At 48.6% G+C, this 18,975-nt stretch overlaps 2 protein-coding genes across 9 annotated transcripts in view; both read left to right on the top strand.

Moving 5' to 3' along the window:
- Positions 1-233: 233 nt before the first annotated feature.
- Arrdc1 (arrestin domain containing 1) lies at positions 234-9,599 on the top strand. Of its 3 annotated transcripts, none has more exons than XM_029484303.2 (8): positions 234-444; positions 7,085-7,195; positions 7,776-7,826; positions 7,920-8,074; positions 8,225-8,407; positions 8,504-8,680; positions 8,758-9,196; positions 9,256-9,599. In XM_029484303.2, exons 1-8 carry the CDS (start codon positions 327-329, stop codon positions 9,330-9,332), a joined length of 1,311 nt encoding a protein of 436 aa, XP_029340163.1. In that variant the 5' UTR covers positions 234-326; the 3' UTR covers positions 9,333-9,599. The 3 variants fall into 3 exon arrangements, with proteins under 3 accessions (XP_029340163.1, XP_021011094.1, XP_029340172.1); XM_021155435.3 differs by having other exon boundaries at positions 9,276-9,599; XM_029484312.2 differs by lacking the exon at positions 234-444 and adding an exon at positions 6,422-6,930.
- A 5,858-nt stretch (positions 9,600-15,457) lies between these two features.
- Ehmt1 (euchromatic histone lysine methyltransferase 1) overlaps positions 15,458-18,975 on the top strand; it is a 134,644-nt gene continuing 131,126 nt past the window's right edge. For all 6 annotated transcript variants that reach the window (XM_021185967.3, XM_029469706.2, XM_029469711.2 and 3 more), the window contains exon 1: positions 15,458-15,499. In XM_021185967.3, coding sequence (XP_021041626.1) covers positions 15,479-15,499 — 21 coding nt within the window. In that variant the 5' untranslated portion in view covers positions 15,458-15,478. The remainder of the gene's footprint in view (positions 15,500-18,975) is intronic.

The raw sequence follows: 18,975 nt of genomic DNA on the forward strand, positions 1-18,975 counted from the left end.
AGCAGGCAGGACTGGCCTGTTGTGAACAGGTGCTTGTGTTCGTGCTCAGGGAGGCAAATCTAGAAAAATGGGCGTGCCCTCGTGGAGGCGTGTCCTCGTCCGTGGGCGTGTCCTCTGGTCGAAGACCAGCCCTGGAGAAGGCCGGCCTTGGATCAGAAAGGGGCGGGTCTTTGGGATGAGGGTGAGTCTTGGAGGGGCACCAGCTAGTATTCCGGTCCAGGCGGGTCCTGCGGCCTGGGCGTGTCCTCTGTCGGGGAGGGGAAGAGGGGCGGGCCTCGAAGCCACTGCCCTAGCAGGCGTCAGACCGCGGCGCGGGAGACCGCGGTATGGGGAGGGTGCAGCTCTTCGAGATCCGCCTGAGTCAGGGCCGCGTCGTCTACAGTCCTGGGGAGCCGCTGGCAGGGGCCGTGCACTTGCGCCTGGGAGCGCCACTGCCCTTCCGAGGTGGGCGCGGGGTCCCCTCCGGGAAGTGGGTAGACGCGTTCTTACCTGCGGCGGGGCGGGGCTCTCGGAAACTGTGCGGTCAGTGGGCTCTGCGACTGGGTTCTTAGTCTCCAGGAAGCCCCGGGTTACGACGGAACCGCGGACACCAGGAATAGGCAGTTCTGGGAGGCTCACGGAGGGCAGGGCGGGGCGGGCAGCTCGGTGGCCCAGTTCTTCCGCATCTGCCCCATCCTGTGCTCTCCGCCTAAGAGGCCAGAGTCTGTGCAAGGGCCTAAGTGCTTGTTCATTCACTATGCCCAGGCAACCCTGGCAGTAGAAGCATGCGGGCCTTCAGTCTTTTCTTGTTCAGTTGTCCAAGGTCCGCTGCACTGTGCACCTGCTGGGCCCCCACCTGGAACCTAATGTGCTCTAGGTCCTCTCATTTCCTTGTCTCCAGACTCCTATGCAGGACCTTTTTCAAAGACAGTTCTGGTCCAAGTGTGCAGGTTCCCACCAGGATCCATGGGGTACCTTCTTGCTTTCAGCTTAAAGATTGTAACTGCTGGCAAGGGGCCCTGTTCCACCGGGCAATCCCCTCGCGCTCCTTTCCTAAGGCCTTGTGGGAGCTGAGCTGAGTCCTCAGCTAATGCATAGATCTGAGACTGGGGCTGGGGATCAGGTTGCTGCTTTGCTATTGACAGGGCACTCTCAGGTGCAGCCTCCTTGGTGCTGGATCCACGAATAGAGGGCCCTGTGTGGGATTTGATGACTGAACTCTGGGATCAGGTGGGCACAGTTGTGGCCTCTACCTGGCACCGATTGCAAGATTATATGGATGTCTTTGCTTGGTGCTCTTTTATTTTTGTCTTCTGTGAGAACTGCCTGGCTGCATGGCCAAACCACAGTTGTCCACACACACTAATGGTGTCTGCTGAGGACGGAGAGCTATTCTCCTCAGCCATTCTAGGCCTCAGATGAACAGCTGCCTGAACCTGGACTTGGTGTTGTCCAGGTCGAGAAGGAATCTGGATTGTATGTCCCTGTCAAGCCCTGATCTTGTTGAGGCTTCTGGTCATGATCACATTACCTATCTTTATTTAGAGTATGTAGTCTGGGTGAGAGCTGCTGTTGATTTTGTAGAGGCATACAGCATGATAGGTCAGCTCCTCCTGGATCTAAGAAAGGTACAAGAAGTGTACATTGGCTGAGGGGAACATGGTACAGGCCACAGGCTTGTGAGCTTGAGTGATACAACAGAGAGAGGTCCTATTTAGAACTAGCCATGCAATTTTTCTTTTCTGTTATTTTCTCCTGACAAGACATGGAGTGAACAGGCTAGGCTATTGCCAAATACAGTGTAAGGATGACCTATCTTCTGGCTTCCTTGTAGCAGATAGAGAGTATATGGACAGCTGACCTTATAGGGGCCAAGAGAGCTCCCATGATGGTCCCAACTGCAGAAGTGCCCAGGATCATGGGCTGGGGCTGGAAGGTGGATTTATATTGCTGGCAGTTGAGATTGTGTGTGTAGAGGCCACTCTGGAAATTCCCTCAGTCCTGATTGGGATGGAGATAACCATGATTCTTATATTTTCCTTCATTCAAAGGATACTTGCTGAACTTCTGCTAGACCCAGTAGAAGAGCCCCACCTCCCCACCCCTTCATTGTCAATGAGTACTACCTTAGGGTTTTCAGTTTTGGTCATTGGGTACTTGTCTAAGGACTGACAATGGTTCAGTCCCATCTGAGAGGATACTAGCCGCCTCAGAGGTGCTATGGAACTCAGCTGCCTCAGGACAGCAGTAGGGCCTACCGTATTTTCCTTATTGCTCTCCATACCCCAATTCTGGATAGATGCTTTCTGCTTGCTTTTCTTCTTCTAACTCTTGGTGCTGGGAATTTAATTTAGAACATGCTCAATAAGTGTACTACTGAGCTAAACTCCCAGCCCTCTTCTTTTCTTTCTTTCTTTTTTGTTTGTTTGTTTGTTTGTTTGAGACAGGGTTTCTCTGTGTAGCTCTGGCTGTCCTAGAACTCATTCTGTAAACCAGGCTAGCCTCGAACTCAGAAATCTGCCTGCCTCTGCCTCCCGAATGCTGGGATTAAAGGCATATGCCACCACTGCTTTGGCCTTTTCTTTCTTTCTTTCTTTCTTTCTTTCTTTCTTTCTTTCTTTCTTTCTTTTTTTATTACTTTGAGACAGGGTTTCTCTGTATAGCTCTGGCTGTCCTGGAGCTCACTGTGTAGACCAGGCTGGCCTCGAACGCAGAAATCTACCTGCCTTTGCCTCCCGAGTGCTGGGATTAAAGGCGTGCGCCACCACTGCCCGGCTGACACAGCATCTTTCTATGCTACCCAGACTGACCTCAAACTTGCGATCCTGACACAGGCTTCTGAGTGTTGATGCATGGCTGCACCTCCACTCCTAGGTCTCCTTATTTTATGTGTGTGAGTACACTGTAGCTGTCTTCAGACACACCAGAAGAAGGCATCAGATCCCATTACAGATGGTTGTGAGCTGGTTGCTGGGAATCGAACTTAGGACCTCTGGAAGAGCACTTAACCTCTGGAATGTTCTTAACCACCGAGCCATGTTTCCATCCCTGTTTTTCTTTTGTATATTAGACTTATTCATTTTATTTTATGTGTGTATATATTTTGTCTGTATATGTGTCTGTACACTACTTGCTTATGTGCCCTAGAGTACAGAAGAGGGCATCAAACACTCTTGACCTGGAGTTAAAGGTGGTTCTGGGTTCTGGGAATGGAATTTGGGTTTTCTGCAAGAGGAAAAAGTGCACTTAACTCCCAAGCTCTCAGGGCTGGGAAGATGGCTCAGTGGTTAAGAGCACTATCTGCCCTTCCAGAGGTCCTGAGTTCAATTCCCAGCAAATACATGGTGGCTCACAACCATCTGTAATGGATCTGATGCCCTCTTCTGGTGTCTGAAGACAGCTACAGTGTACTTATGTACATATAACAAATAATCTTTAAAAACAACCCCAAAAATACTCCTAAGCTCTCTCCAGTTTGGCTCTGTTTTTCATAGAATAGCTGTGTTTTCACAGGACCCCAGAGGTAGCAACCCTTGTTGGTTTATGGTACAATTGGAAGCAAAACAAGCACAGATTTAATGACAGACTGTGTTAGCTGGTGGGGATGGTCAGGTTCAAGATCTTTGGAACCAGAAGAAGAATGGAAATGTCTTCATTATCATGGTGCATGGTAAGGAACTGCTGGAAGGTAGAAACATCCATGAGGGAAGAAAGTGCCAGACATCTCTGTGGAACAAAACACACACCATGATTTTCTTTAGAAAACCAGAGCTAGAGCCGGGCGTGGTGGCTCAGGCTTTTAATCCCAGCACTCGGGAGGCAGAGGCAGGCGGATTTCTGAGTTCGAGGCCAGCCTGGTCTACAGAGTGAGTTCCAGGACAGCCAGAGCTACACAGAGAAACCCTGTCTCGAAAAACCAAAAAAAAAAAAAAAAAAAAAAAAAAAAGAAGAAAAGAAAACCAGAGCTGCTACGAGATGGAGGCACACCTTCCCAGCATTTTGGGAAGTAGGGGCAGGTGGATCTCTGTGAGTTCAAGGCCAGCCTGGTCTACAGAGTGAGTTCCAGAATACAGAGAGAAACCCTGTCTCAAAAACAAAACAAAACAAGAAAGAAAAAAAGGAAAAAAAAAAAAAAAAAGCAGCCTCCAGTCTCCAGTGGTGAACACCTGCTAGTTTGGTGGTCCCTAATCAATTCAGTGAGTGGTGACTGTCTTTTATTATAGTTAGGAACACTGTTAGGAAACTTTTTTATACTTAGATGGCACCTTTAGGTATAGATTGTTCTGTAGGCTGTATCTTGGTGCTCTGTAATGGAGGATTTGGTAGAATACACTTAGCCTGCTTTCCTGGCTATGCTGTAGGATATGAGCCTGAGAGGGCCGTGGTTGCTTCCCAGATACCTTTGCATGAGAGTGGAGAGGTAGGACAATAGAGATAGTACTGAAAAGCAGCATAACAGTATTTAAAAAGAGCCACGTCTAGTGGCTAGCAGCAGCAGCAGCAGAGAGACCATCTAGTATGCTCAGAACTCCCTCATTTCCCACGATTTATGTAGCTTATGTAGTAGTACATTGTTTTTCCTGCTCCAGTGATTTGAGAAGGTACATACTTGGCTGCTGGCATTGTCCTTGGTCAGTGTACATGGTTCTTGAAGGAATTTTCTGGAGAAATTTTTACACTTGGATTGTGACGCTACTGAGGTAAAGGAGAAGCCCCAAATGTTTTCTTGGGGGAAGCAGAAGACATAGTGTTTGCAAGCCCTTTTCCACAGTCATTTCTCACTAGAGAGTAAGTGACATAGGATGTGTTCAGCTCAGGGGCTGGAGGATGGCCACATTGGCAGGGTGTTCCTAAAAGCCATGTAGTATGGGAAGTGCCTGGCATTGGGAAGATCAGAGGTCGATCCCCCTACTCCCAGTTTGGATGCGGCTTGTTTTCCTGGAATCTGGTGGTCTCATACTTCTTTTCCTGAACTGTAGAAGGTCCAGACTGGGTGCTTGATTGTTGTTCTGAGCAGTGCTGTGAGAGACTCCTGATGAAGCAGTGTAGGACTGGAGACCTGATAGGTGTTCAAACAGAAGAAGTTGGCCTTGTGTCACTGTATGGCTTCTCCATCTTCCTCCCCAACACCGGTCAAAGTACTTAGCGGTTGTCATTCTGACTAGTAAACATGTAAGTTACCTGGGTTTCCCCTGATTTCTAGTGTGGCTGGGTATTGGTGCTAGTTGTCTATTGCTACAAAAGGTTATTCAAATAACAAACCACCCCTAAACTAAACAGCTAAAGCAACCAGTTTGCTATTGCTCCTACATTGAGAATGAAGAATTTAAATAGCACTGTGCCATTCACTGTAGGCACCCTCATAGCACTATGGCAGCATCTGGCCTAAACTGAGACCTCCAGACTTTTTTTTTGTATCTAATGTGGGGCCAATCACCCTTATGGAGATGTTCCCATTGTGAAGCATCTTGAGCCCTCTAGCAGATCTTTGAACTTCTGCTTATCCTGTCATCTCAAGAACTATTTCCTGGCCTATAGGTGCCACTAGTGTTCAGATTCCAGGGTGAGACAACTTGATGATTTGTCATCAGAGGTCATGGCAGGTGTGTGTGTATTTCAAACCAGGTTGGAGGTTAGAGTTGTGAGGTTGGGCTGAAATGGAGGGTGACAGACAGACAGACATTGGCACTTCCAAGGACATAGAGTAGCACAGCAGGAATGCAGGAAGTCTCAAGAGTAGGAACAGGCACTGGCAGCCATCAGGTGAGGGAGTGTGTTTGCAAGTTAGCATTCGCTCTAGGCTCCACCCAACAGTTACCTAGCAACAGCCAGGTAGGCCTGGCTTGCTATAAAAAGGACTGTTTGGCCTCTCTTCTCTCTCTGACCCCTTTCTCCCTCCCTCTTCCACCTGTTTACAGTTGGTCTCCTCTTTCTCTCTCCCCATACACACACACTTCTCTGCCTCTACTCCCTTCTCAACCCCTATTCTATACTAGACCCATCCCATGGCAGGTACCTCAGGCGGAGGGGTGCCTCAGTATGGGCCTGCTGAGGCACCTTCTCCAATCGGTACCATACTGCTGCACTTTACAAAATGTATCAGAGTGTACCTTTGGAGAGCTGTGTGGATTTGAGAATGAGCCAAAGATTTAGAGGATAAAGTTTGTGGGGTGACCAACAGGATGCCTGGACCATAATACAGGGAGACTATCCCTGAGGCAGGTGCGATCGACTTCTAGGTGGTTGGATTTCTTTGTTCTTCTTGCTTAGCGGCTTTGTCACAAAGATGAAGAGTTTGAATAGTCTTCCCCTCCTGTGACCCTGTCAATTAAGTCTGGGAAAAGGGCTGAAACCATGACCCAACTCTACAGGAGGAAGGGTGTTACTTCAGGGTGCCTGTCTTGGCTCCCACCTATATATCTTGCCTGAGCTGCCTCTCCTGTGACCAGTTTTAGTTGTGCTCTCTCACTCAGCTGCAGCTACCTGAGCACAGTAGGGCCAGGTTGTATTTGTTAAACAGGAATTCGAGCTCTTGTCTCTAGTGGTTCCTGCTCTGGGATACTCCCACAGATGGGGAGGACCAATTACCTCACGGTGTAGAAACTCAGCCTCCTAGGCACTACTGTTCCGGAAGGAAATCAGGATTTGCCTTCCAGGGCTAGATTGTTGACTCACTCAGACAGGTCCGACTGCATTCCTGCAGGGGCAGGGCTGGCGTTAGCTTTCAAGAGACTGGGTATCTCCAGACCAAACTGATTGGCATCATGAAAAAAGGGCGGCTGGGTTTTTATAGGTCCGGCTAGAGGCTGATATAACCAATCTGCGGGTAGCTCAGGGATTATCTCGGAGAATACAGGCTTCCCACCGTGTCTGCAGGGAGGATGGAACACTGCCTGTTTCCTTACCAGCCTGGTTCCCTGGGAGAACACCAAGACTGGGGATGGCCAGGAGGTATACTTGGGAAGATGACCCGGCTGCTTGGCCTTCGGCCATCGCGGCTGCTTGACCCGTGGGCACTTTCAGACCTACATGAGATCCTGTGCTGGGGACAGGGAGGAGCCATGCCATCAGCTGGCATACGCTTATGGCACCCTTCCCCTTACAGCTATCCGGGTGACCTGCATGGGTTCCTGTGGGGTCTCCACCAAGGCCAACGATGGGGCCTGGGTGGTGGAGGAGAGCTACTTCAACAGCTCCCTGTCACTGGCTGACAAGGGTGAGTGTGAGAGCCAGCAGTGAGCACAGGGGCAGCCCTTGAACTGGAGGGGGTCAGCCTGTCCTTTCCCCTCCCTGCAACCGTCTCTTGGATTCCCACTTTCTGGTTCTGGGTCTGGGTGGACTCTGACGCTTAGTATGACTGTCATCCCTGTCCTCTACTCTCAACCATCCCCCTGGTTTTTATTTTATTTTAAAATGTGTATTTATTCACTTTTGAGACAAGGTTTCATGCAGCCCAGGCTGGCCTTGAACTTGCTATTTAACAGAGGATGGATGTCCTTAAAGTTCTGATTTCCTCCTTCCACCTCCCAGGGGTGTGCTACCATATGTGGTTTGCATAGTCCTTGCAATTGAACTAAATCTTTGTGTGTGCTAAGCAAACACCCTACTAACTACATTGCCAGCCCCACACTCTCGTTTAAAACAAGTCCTTGTACGTAGCCTGTAGCTCCTGCTATGGCCATGCTGCTACGGTGCTGGAGACACGTAGTGTGGGCTGCACTGTTTACTTCTGCTCTGGCACTGTGGCCACTATGGATTTCCTCTGGTTTGCTCCCACCTCCTTTTTGTCTCTGTAGGAAGTCTGCCGGCTGGAGAGCACAACTTCCCTTTTCAGTTCCTGCTTCCTGGTGAGTGGAAAGCTTGTGGGGACAGCAGCCTTGAAATGGTGAGACCCACGGTGGGAGGTGCTGGGTGCCAGCCAATCCCTATTATCTCTGTAGCCACAGCACCCACATCTTTTGAGGGACCCTTTGGGAAGATTGTACACCAGGTGAGGGCGTCCATCGACACTCCACGTTTTTCCAAGGATCACAAATGTAGCCTCGTGTTCTACATCCTGAGCCCCTTGAACCTGAACAGCATCCCAGATATTGAGGTAAGGATAGAACAGAGAGGCTTCCTTGGTTGCCTTCAACCTTCTTAGACCAGGCAACCAAGCCCTGTCTTAAGCTGGTTGCTGGTGTCTAGAGCAGCCTGAGTCTTGTTTGTGCTCCTTTGATAAACTCTTTCCCCTTTTCTCTTCAAGCAACCCAATGTAGCCTCCACTACCAAGAAGTTCTCCTATAAGCTGGTGAAGACTGGCAATGTGGTTCTCACAGCTAGCACTGACCTTCGTGGCTATGTGGTGGGACAGGTGCTGCGGCTGCAGGCTGACATTGAGAACCAGTCAGGCAAGGACACCAGCCCTGTGGTGGCCAGCTTGTTACAGGTCAGAGCCATCTGGCTTCCTGAGCCTGTCCCTTTCCCATGGAACAGAAGGGGTGGGTGCTGGCCTGCCCAAGCTCACAGTCAAGTCTTTCCTCAGAAGGTATCCTATAAGGCCAAGCGCTGGATCTATGATGTGCGGACCATTGCAGAGGTGGAGGGTACAGGTGTCAAGGCCTGGAGGCGTGCTCAGTGGCAAGAACAGATCCTGGTGCCTGCCCTGCCCCAGTCAGCCCTGCCTGGCTGCAGCCTTATCCATATCGACTATTACCTTCAGGTTTGGTGTTGCCCAGGGCTGGGTGGCCTGAGGCTAGGTGGCTTTGGCCTGACTCCTCAATACCTACATTTTTCCAGGTCTCCATGAAGGCACCTGAGGCCACCGTGACTCTCCCATTATTTGTTGGCAATATTGCTGTGAACCAAACTCCACTGAGTCCCTGTCCAGGCTCAGAGTCTTCTCCTGGGACCTTATCCCTAGTGGTGCCCTCTGCACCACCCCAGGAAGAGGCTGAGGCAGTGGCTAGTGGCCCTCACTTCTCAGACCCAGTTTCTCTCTCCACCAAGAGCCACTCTCAGCAGCAGCCACTGTCGGCTCCTTTGGGTTCTGTGTCTGTCACCACCACTGAGCCCTGGGTTCAGGTTGGAAGCCCTGCTAGACATTCTCTGCACCCTCCCTTGTGCATCTCTATAGGTGCCACTGTCCCCTACTTTGCAGAAGGCTCTGCGGGCCCAGTACCCACCACCAGCGCCTTGATCCTCCCTCCAGAGTACAGTTCATGGGGCTACCCCTATGGTGAGTGGAAATGACAGGGACTGGGATGAGAAAATGAGGATGCCCTAAGCCCCTTGTAGATCCTTCTTTCTCCCCACAGAGGCCCCGCCGTCCTATGAGCAGAGCTGTGGTGCTGCTGGTACTGACCTTGGCCTGATCCCAGGAAGCTGACCCTGGTGTGCTAACCCATACCACCTTGTTCGGTGGTTCTGGCCTTTGCCTTGGCATGGAATGCCCAGGGCCTCGTGCCTTTGCTCTCTACCTGGCTCAGCTACTCAGGACCTGCAGCTGTCGGGATGACCCCTTGTGGACCAGCCACTCCTGGCTCCTCGGAATTAATCAGTCCTCTTCTTAAGAGGTTGGGGTAGGGCGGCAGAGATCTGGGCCTGGAGAGACTGTATAAATAAAGCGCTTTATTTGTAGAGCTGGGCGAGTGGCTGGTCTTCTCACCCTACAGTCTAGCCTCAAGGTGGCCCACTGTACAAGCTCCACCCTGAAGACTGAACCCCTGCAAGCTCCTCATTTGAACCCCCACCTCTTTTTTCTTTGTTTTTTGTTTTTCGAGACAGGGTTTCTCTGTGTAGCCCTGGCTGTACTGGAACTCACTCTCTAGACCAGGCTGGCCTCGAACTCAAAAATCCGCCTGCCTCTGCCTCCCGAGTGCTGGCTTTGACCCCCACCTCTGAAAGAGCCCCTCTTCCTCAGAGCTCTTCCCCTTACCACATCCAGTAGGATGCATCCTTAGGCTTTTCCCCTGGCCTTGCCCAATCCTACCTCAAACTCTACTTCAAGCCTATTCCTCACTTCACTGGTACACCGCCTCTGGGCTCCTCTATATTCCCTGAGAATGCAACCTGGATAGTACTGCGCTACCCACTCCTGTCCTCTTTTTAAAGAATGCTTAAGGATGTTCTCGGCATTCTTTGGAACCCACTTAGTAGAGCCTTCTACTCTTGGGCATGAGGTCACTGTCAGCTCTGAACATTGTGCCTCTCCTTATTTACCATTGTACACACAAGACCTTGGGACGATGATCTAGGGCCTCAGAATAAGAATGAAAGACTACAGGCGTGGTGGCACATGCCTTTATTCCCAGTACTTGGGAGGCAGGCGAATTTCTAAGTTCGGGGCCAGCCTGGCCTACAGAGTGAGTTCCAGGACAACCAGGCTACACAGAGAAACCCTGCCTCAAGAAAACAAAAACAAACAAAAAAACACCTGGGCTGGAGAGATGGCTCAGCAGTTAAGAGCACTGACTGCTCTTCCAGAGGTCCTGAGTTCAAATCCCAGCAACCACATGGTGGCTCACAACCATCTGTAATGGGATCCAATGCCCTCTTCTGGTGTGTCTGAAGACAGCTACAGTGTACTCATAAAACAAATCTGTACTTGGTGGTTGCACTTCTTTAATCCCAGCACTTGGGAGGCAGAGGCAGGTGGATTTCTGAGTTCAAGGCCAGCCTGGTCTACAAAGTGAGTTCCAGGACAGCCAGGGCTACACAGAGAAACCCTGTCTCGAAAAACCAACCAACCAACCAAACAAAAAAAAAAAACAACAACAAAAAAACCCCAAAACACCTAAAATTAAAGAGAGAGCAAGTGTGAGAGCATGGAGTAGGATGCAGAGAAAAAGACATCAAGGATAATGAATGAAGATGGATAGGATGTGGAAGGCTTTTCTGGGGCAGTGATATTTAAGGCACAAAGGCTAGGAAAGGAGCTATGTAGATAGCTGAAACAAAGGTCTTAGGGAAGAGATACAGAGAGATGAGTTGGGGGAAGATGGTTCTCTTTGGGCTTGGTATGCAGAAGACTGCTTGACCATTTCCCATGATCTCCAGAAAGGCTGTCAGTCCATCATACAAAGCTTAATAACAGTTCAGTTGTCTTAAAGAATCCTTGGACTCCAGTGGGGCTGTTCATTTCCTCCTCTGTGTGTCTAAGAACTCATAGTGGCCAACTTAGCAGAGCCATTTTTCAGTCTGTCTCCTTGTGATACTGAGTCTAGACTGGTTGTCAAAACTCAAGACTTCGGGCTGGTGAGATGGCTCAGTGGGTAAGAGCACCCGACTGCTCTTCTGAAGGTCCAGAGTTCAAATCCCAGCAACCACATGGTGGCTCACAACCATCTGTAATGAGATCTGACTCCCTCTTCTGGTGTGTCTGAAGACAGCTACAGTGTACTTACATATAATAAATAAATAAATCTTAAAAAAAAAAAACTCAAGACTTCTCTAATTTTTTAAAAAGATTTATTTATTATGTATATGAATATACTGTAGCTGTCTTCACACACACCAGAAGAGGGGGTCAGATTTCATTACAGATGGTTGTGAGCCACCATGTGGTTGCTGAAATTTGAACTCAGGACCTTCAGAAGAACAGTTGGTGTTCTTAACCACGGAGCTACCTCTCCAGCCCCAGGGTGAGCTTTCTTATCAGTGCACAAGTTCCAGTCAGACAAACCCTCCTATCCAGAGCATCCGGTTGGTTTGTATTCTCATTAATAGGGGTAAGGGGGTGGTGAGGGACTGGCCAGCTAGGACATTTCTCCCTGTTGGAAGAGCCCCCTCTTGTGGGCACAGATATGCTATTCAGGAAATTACTTTTCTTCCTTTGGATCATCCTCCCAATGGAAGGCGTACCCTCTCAAACCTGTAGACACTTTTTTTTTTTCCTAAACAGAATGTTCCCTACAAAGTTGGGACATGCCCCTTACTAGGATCCCTCCTTCCAACTGTGACATTCCTCCTAACTAGGGATGCTTACCATCCAGGTCCTTCCTCATGTTAGAGCACTATCCTTTACCAGGTGTACCACACAAGCAGAGCAAAGTCCATGTCCCTAGTACCCTTACTGAGGCATCCCCCAGGATACAGCTCACAGTATCTGCTTTTTGGCAAAACCAAGGAAATAAAAATGCATCTGTGATTGGAGGTTAAGACTCAAAGCCATAGCAAGATACTGGTGGTGCACACCTTTAATCCCAGGACTTGGAAGGCAGAGGCAGGTAGATATCTGAGTTCAAGACCAGCCTGGTGGACAGATGGAGTTACAGGATATCTGGAGTTGCACAGAGAAACCCTGTCTGAAATCAAAACACTAAAGGTCTTGTGTTGGTTGCACAAGGCAGGCTTCTCTGACCAGCCTACCAGAAACCAATTTAGAACAAGAATATACAGCAGTGTCTCCTCATCTGCAAGGAGTATGTTCTGAGACCCCCTATAGATGTCCAAAACTGCACATAGCATAGAATTCTGTATATATTTTGTTTTTATTTATAGGTATGATGAAAATTCATAAATTCAACACAGGAAGAGTTTAGTGCCACTAATAACACAGTATATTAAGTATGAAACTAATTGTAACAAAATTACATGAATGTAGTCTGACTTCCAAAAGATCTTTCTGTTTTGTCCTTTTTGTTTGTTTGGTTTTTTTTTTTTTTTTTTTTTTTTTTTTTTCGAACTCAGAAATCTGCTTCCCAAGTGCTGGGATTAAAGGCGTGTCCCACCATGCCTGGCTTCTATTTTGTTCTTATCCCTCTTTACGGGGACTGGAGATGCTACAATGACAAAGTGAAGTGATGGCAAAAGATGAACGGCATAGGCACTGGGACATGGGTTAGTACTGGTTGGCTAATGTTCACCAGTGTGGATCATCAGTTGTTGCATGACGACGTCTAAGATTTGATATTTGTAGCAGATGATACAAGTGGGTAAGGATGCTCAATAGTAGAAGTAACCCCCCACCCATGCAGAACTTTTGGAGAAAGGAACATTGTAATTGAAAATCCTCTGTCTTTATATTTTTAATTCATTGTAGTGTTGTAGCAGAAAATAATCTTTTAGACTGTACAGGTGAAAAATTTAATTTTATAAAATGTTTAGCTATGCTAGGTGTGGTGGGGGCATATCTGTATTCCTTCAGGAGGCAGGAGGAACATTGGAAGTTTGAGGCCATCCATGCTATGTAGTGAGACCCTGCTTCAAAAATAAAATAAGCTGTCCATAGTGGTGCTTGCCAGTAGGATTTGCTGAAGGAGGCAGAGGCTCAAGTTCAAGGGCAGCCTGGGTTACAAATGGGGGCTGTAAAGATGGCTCTCTGTTAAGAGCACTACCTGCTCTTCCAGAGGACCAGATTCAATTCCCAGCACTGACATGGCAGCCCACAACTATCTGTAACTCCAGCTCCAGGGGACCTGACACCCTCACACAAACAGAAATGTAGACCAACACCAATATACATAAAAATAAATCGTTAAAAATGAATAAAGCAAAACAAAAATCCTGAAATAAATAGAAATTTTAAATCAGCTCTAATGGTGAGGGCTGTAATCCCAGTTACAAGAGAGGTTGAGATAGAAGGATAGCATCAAGGCCAGCCTCACTGAAGTCCTGTTGGAAAGGAAGAAAAAAAAAAAAAAAAAGGAAAGGATTGAAGTTTTAGTTCAATGTAAGAATGCTAGCCAACCGGGGCCTAGCAAACACAGAAGTGGATGCTCACAGTCAGCTATTGGATGGATCACAGGGCCCCCAATGGAGGAGCTAGAGAAAGTACCCAAGGAGCTAAAGGGAACTGCAACCCCATAGGTGGATCATTATTATGAACTAACCAGTACCCCAGAGCTCTTGACTCTAGCTGCATTTGTATCAAAAGATGGCCTAATCGGCCATCACTGGAAAGAGAGGCCCATTGGACTTGCCAACTTTATATGCCCCAGTACAGGGGAATGCCAGGGCCAAGGGGTGGGGGTGGGTGGGTGGGGGACTTGGGGGGGAGTGTATTGGGGACTTTTTGGATAGCATTGGAAATGTAATTGAGGAAAATACCTAATTAAAAAAAAATAAAAAAGAATGCTAGCCGAGATGGGCAGTGGTGGTGCACGCCTTTAATCCCAGCACTTGGGAAGCAGAGGCAGGTGGATTTCTGGGTTCGAGGCCAGCCTGGTCTACAGAGTGAGTTCCAGGACAGCCAGGGCTACACAGAGAAACCATGTCTCAAAAAACCAAAACCAAAAAAGAATGCTAGCTGAACATGTGAAGTCTTTGGCTTACTCCCCCCTCCCCCCCCCTTTTTTTTTTGGAGACAGGGTTTCTCTGTGTAGCCCTGGCTGTCCTGGAACTCACTCTGTAGACCAGGCTGGCCTCGAACTCAGAAATCCACCTGCCTTTGCCTCCCAAGTGCTGGGATTAAAGGCGTGTGCCACCACCACCGGGCATACCTCCCCCTTTTTAAGTTTTAAGATACCGCCTTTCAGAAGTCTTCATATAGCCTCAATGCTTCTGGCATAATGTGTGCTCATCACTGAAACACATTTTTCATATCTTTAATCAACAAATATAACTCTTTTCCATTTTAGCACTTATGCCCTATGGCTGGAACTTTTGCAGTGTGAAGTTCGACAGCAGAACTAGCATAGATTTCTTTTACAATTTCATCGGAAGTGAGTTCTTAGCGTTCTCTTGGCTACCCCATGTTTCAAACTTGTTTATTGCTGGGCAGTGGTGGAGCATGCCTTTAAATCCAGCTCTTGGGAGGCAGAGGCAGGCGGATTTCTGAGTTCGAGGCCAGCCTGGTCTACAAAGTAAGTTCCAGGACCGTCAAAACTATACAGAGAAACCCTGTCTCTAAAAAAACCAAAAAGAAAAAAAAAAACCCAAAAAGAAAAACAAAAACAAACCCTTGTTTATTGAAACTCCTGCCTTTCCGCTTAAAGAGAGCACTTTATGGTTCTTTAGGATTTTGGAAAGGTCTCCTCCCCTTCCCTGTATTTTGGGGCCACTAATAAATAGAATAAGGATTGTCAGGACTCAAGTTTATAGTGTGGAAACCCAGCGGAACGTTGACAGTCAGCAAGCCAGTAGTAGCTCGTAGTGTAAACAAGCGGTTCAAAAGGGTGGTCAGCCAGCACCCAGCGGAACCAAACGGAAACTCGATTTCCTAGGCTCACTCAGAACGGCACATAACTTGAAACGTAGGGCTACCTTATTTCTGAAACTTTCCAAGTAATATTGGTGGACTGCAGGTAAACGAGAGAGAGCGAAACCAAGGAAACGGGAAGCAGAGCAGCTCCTATTGGTGACCTCTCAGCTCCAGGAGCCCAGGTTGAATTTCAGCGCGCAGGCGCCACCTGGCCTCGCCTCCAGACGCAGGCGCCACACAGATGGGTCCCGGTGCGCAGCCGCGGGTGCTCACGCAGGCGCAGGAGTGGTCGGCCAGCCCCGCCCCGGACCTAGGCCGCGAGGCGCGGGCGGGGCGATGGCGCGCGGGAGGGGCGGGGCCACGCTGCGGGCCCGGGCCATGGCCGCCGCTGATGCTGAGGTGAGGTGCGGGGCCGGCTGTCGGCGCTGGGCTGCAGGCCACGGCTGTGATTGCAACAGCCGCGGCGAGGGGACAGGAACCCAAGCGAACCAGGAGCTGGGTGGGGCCGCGCGCCCCCGCTGCATCGGGCCCGGCTGCGCGGAGGCCCCAGCGTCCGGCCCGTGCTCCGCCGGCGCGCTTTGTGCACGGCGGGCCCGAGCAGCAGCGGCGGCGGCGGCGGCGGCGGCGGCGGCGGCGGCAGCGGCGGCGGTGGCAGCGCGGTGGCGGACGGTAGGAGGCCGCGGCTCCGCATCCTGAAGCCCGGAGCTTGTCTGCGGCCGGGTCGGAGCGGGGGTGGCGGAGACAAAAGGCAAAGTGGAACGGGCCAACTTGTGCGCGCCGGAGGTGAGGCGGGCCTGCGCCTGCTGCCCCGCTCCGTGACCTTTCACTCGCCGCGAGAGCGTGGCACCATCTTTAAGGAAAAGTTGGCCGGTCCCGCGCGCCTCCCGCGCACAAAGCCGCTGCAGCAGGGTGACCACGGGCAGCACGCTCGACAGAGGAATGTCTGCGGACCCAAGTTTATTTCTTCACCAATGGCACTAAAGCGGCGGGAGACGGCGAATTAGCGGTCTTTTGTTCGCGTGGTGGCTTTCCCTCTGCTCTTTCTGCGGGATAGTTTGCTTCCTGGTTTTTGCGGCGTAGACGTTATGGCCGGGAGAGAGGGACCGCTGTCTTCCAGGAGCTGGGAAGGGCCGGCAGGAGTCCGGGGTCCTCAGAACGCACTAGAGTTGTTGTGTTCCTAGGGTCGAAGTACGGGGCCGATTTGGAAGAAAGTATAACCTAACGTTTTCCTCCAAAATTTGCCGAGGGAATACTTAGCTTTTGGGATTTCCAGACCTCAGAAAGTGAAGGTGTATTGAGAAGCTGGCACATACGGTGCATAGGCTTAGCAGTACATTTTACCTCATTAATGTATGGTGGTTGTGTTTCTTTCTTCTTTCTCGCCTTTTTGAGGGGTATTCGTATAAGTGAATGGCCAGTTTTCAGATCTAATGGAAGGAGGATTTGTTGAGTACTTGGAACGTTCAAGAACTGACTTAGGCACCAAGCACACAAATGTATATGAGATAATCTAAATCATTTCCAGGAGTGTAAGGAAGGAGATACATAGTGAATCTCAATCATTTGCCGAGCATTTATGTTTCTGGTGTTGTTTAAACCTCTCTGAGGGGTTACCCCATCCAGTTTGTATAATGACTCGTGCAGCAAGTATTGTTACTTCCTATTTAGGAGATGAAGACAATAAGACTTTGCAGGGGTTAAATAACTTTGCTTGATCAGTTGTAGGCCTGGCTCTTTTTCTTTTTAAAGACTTATGTATACGAGTGCTCTCTTTGCATGTATGCCTGCATGACAGAGGAGGACGACATTCAGTCCCATTAAAATGATTGTGAGCCAATATGTGGTTGGTGGGAATCGAACTGAGGACCTTAGGAAGAATAGCCAGAGGAGCTCTCTTAACTGCTGGACTGTCTCGCCAGCCCCCAGCTTTGCCATTTTTCAGTGCTAGACACATAGTTGGTGTTTATTCTGATGGAAGAAGCAGAGTGTGGTAGTGCATACTTGTTATTCTAGCACTTTGGAAGCGGAGGCAGGAGGATTGCGTGTTCAAAGCTAGCCTGGTCGTAGCTTATTTCAGACCTGCTCCTCTCACCCTCAGAAAAAGGTGGGTGTCAGTGGTCTCCAGTTTCTCTGATTTTTACAGGTAAATTACGTAGGTAGTGTGTGGGGTGAGCTTGTGCCACTGTAGGCATTTTGTGCATACTGTAGCGTGTAAACATGGCAGTAGTCTTACCAAGTAGATTCTCTGGTATCCCTTTGTAGGCCAGGCAAAAGGCACATGGCCCCAGGAGTACAAAGGGTTTGATGCATTAGAAGACACAGGCTTACAAAACCATGACTTATACCTGTGTGGAGTTGTGATTTGAAGTGTTTATCCTTAAAGTACATGACAGGTGTACTTATAAGCACACAGCTCTTGTACAGTACTGTGGAATTGCATCAGCATGGGTTCATCCTCATTGAATCTTGAAATATTTACTGGTTAGGGTTCACAAATTGGGGGATGATTTAACCCAGTAGAGGTGACACTTGAAACCTGCCTAAATGTGTATTTATGTGTGTGTTATGACTGCATCCCCGTCTTCCCTCCACCCCAGCTCCCAATACCTTTTCACACTAAGGACTCCTTAGGTAGTGCAGAGGTTTGCTCATGTGTCTCCTATTCTCTAGTCTGTAGGTTGGTGTGGGCTTCTCCACTTCTTGGGTTTAAATGTATGCCCCAGTCACAGGATCAGACTGTGTCTGATACATAGGGCTTTCTTTTTAAAAAAGATTTATTTATTCATTATATGTAAGTACACCGTAGCTGTCTTCAGACACACCAGAAGAGGGAGTCAGATCTCCTTACGGATGGTTGTGAGCCACCATGTGGTTTCTGGGATTTGAACTCAGGACCTTCAGAAGAGCAGGGTGCTCTTACCGTTGAGCCATCTCTCCAGCCCCAAATAGGGCTTTTGTCTCAGCAAAAATGTTATCATGTAGCAGGAGGGCCTTCTAAAACAAAATCTGTACTTAATAGGGTGGCTAATATGTATCTTTTTATTAAGATTTTAAAAATTACTTAATTTTTTGTGCACGAATGTTTTGCCTTTATGTATAATGTTATGTGTATGAATGTTTTACATTTTGTATTTCCATGTCAGGTGTCAGTGGAGGCAGTGGAACCGTGGAACTGGAGTTAGGGTGGTTATGAACCATCAAGTAGGTGCTGGGAGTTAAACCCCAGGCACTATTCTGAAACAGCAACAAGTCTCAAACTTTTGAGTTATCTCTCCCAGTCCCAATTTGCTTTTTTTTTTTTTTTTTTTTTTTTTTTTGAGATAGGGTCTCTTCACGTGTCCCAGGTTGTGTCCCTAATGCTGGCCTTGAACTCCTGATCTTCCTGGGGTCACTGGTGTGGTATATTACCATGCCTGGTTTTGTTTCTCTTTAATATTACATTTTAATTAGGTATGGAAGTACATAATAACGATTTTAGCACATAGAAGCTGAAGCAGGAAGATAACATGGGTTAGCCTGGGGTAGAGTATTAGAATTTGGGGCTGGAGAGATGACTTAACAGTTAAGAGCACTAACTGCTCTTCCAGAGGTCCTGAGTTCAATTTCCAGCAACCACATGGTGGCTTACAATCATCTGTAATGGGATCTGATACCCTTTTCTGGTGTGTATCTGAAGACAGCTACAGTGTACTCTATATAAATACAATAGATAAATCTTTTATTTATTTATTTATTTATTTATTTATTTATTTATTTATTTATTTATTTATTTATTTATGGAGACAGGGTTTCTCAGCGTAAGTAGCCCTGGCTGTCCTGGAACTCACTCTGTAGACTAGGCTTGCCTCGAACTCACAAATTCACTTGCCTCTGCC

Source organism: Mus caroli, unplaced genomic scaffold (genome assembly GCF_978045245.1).
Source record: "Mus caroli unplaced genomic scaffold, Mus_caroli_1 scaffold_2, whole genome shotgun sequence".
In the NCBI taxonomy this organism is placed as follows: domain Eukaryota; kingdom Metazoa; phylum Chordata; class Mammalia; order Rodentia; family Muridae; genus Mus; species Mus caroli.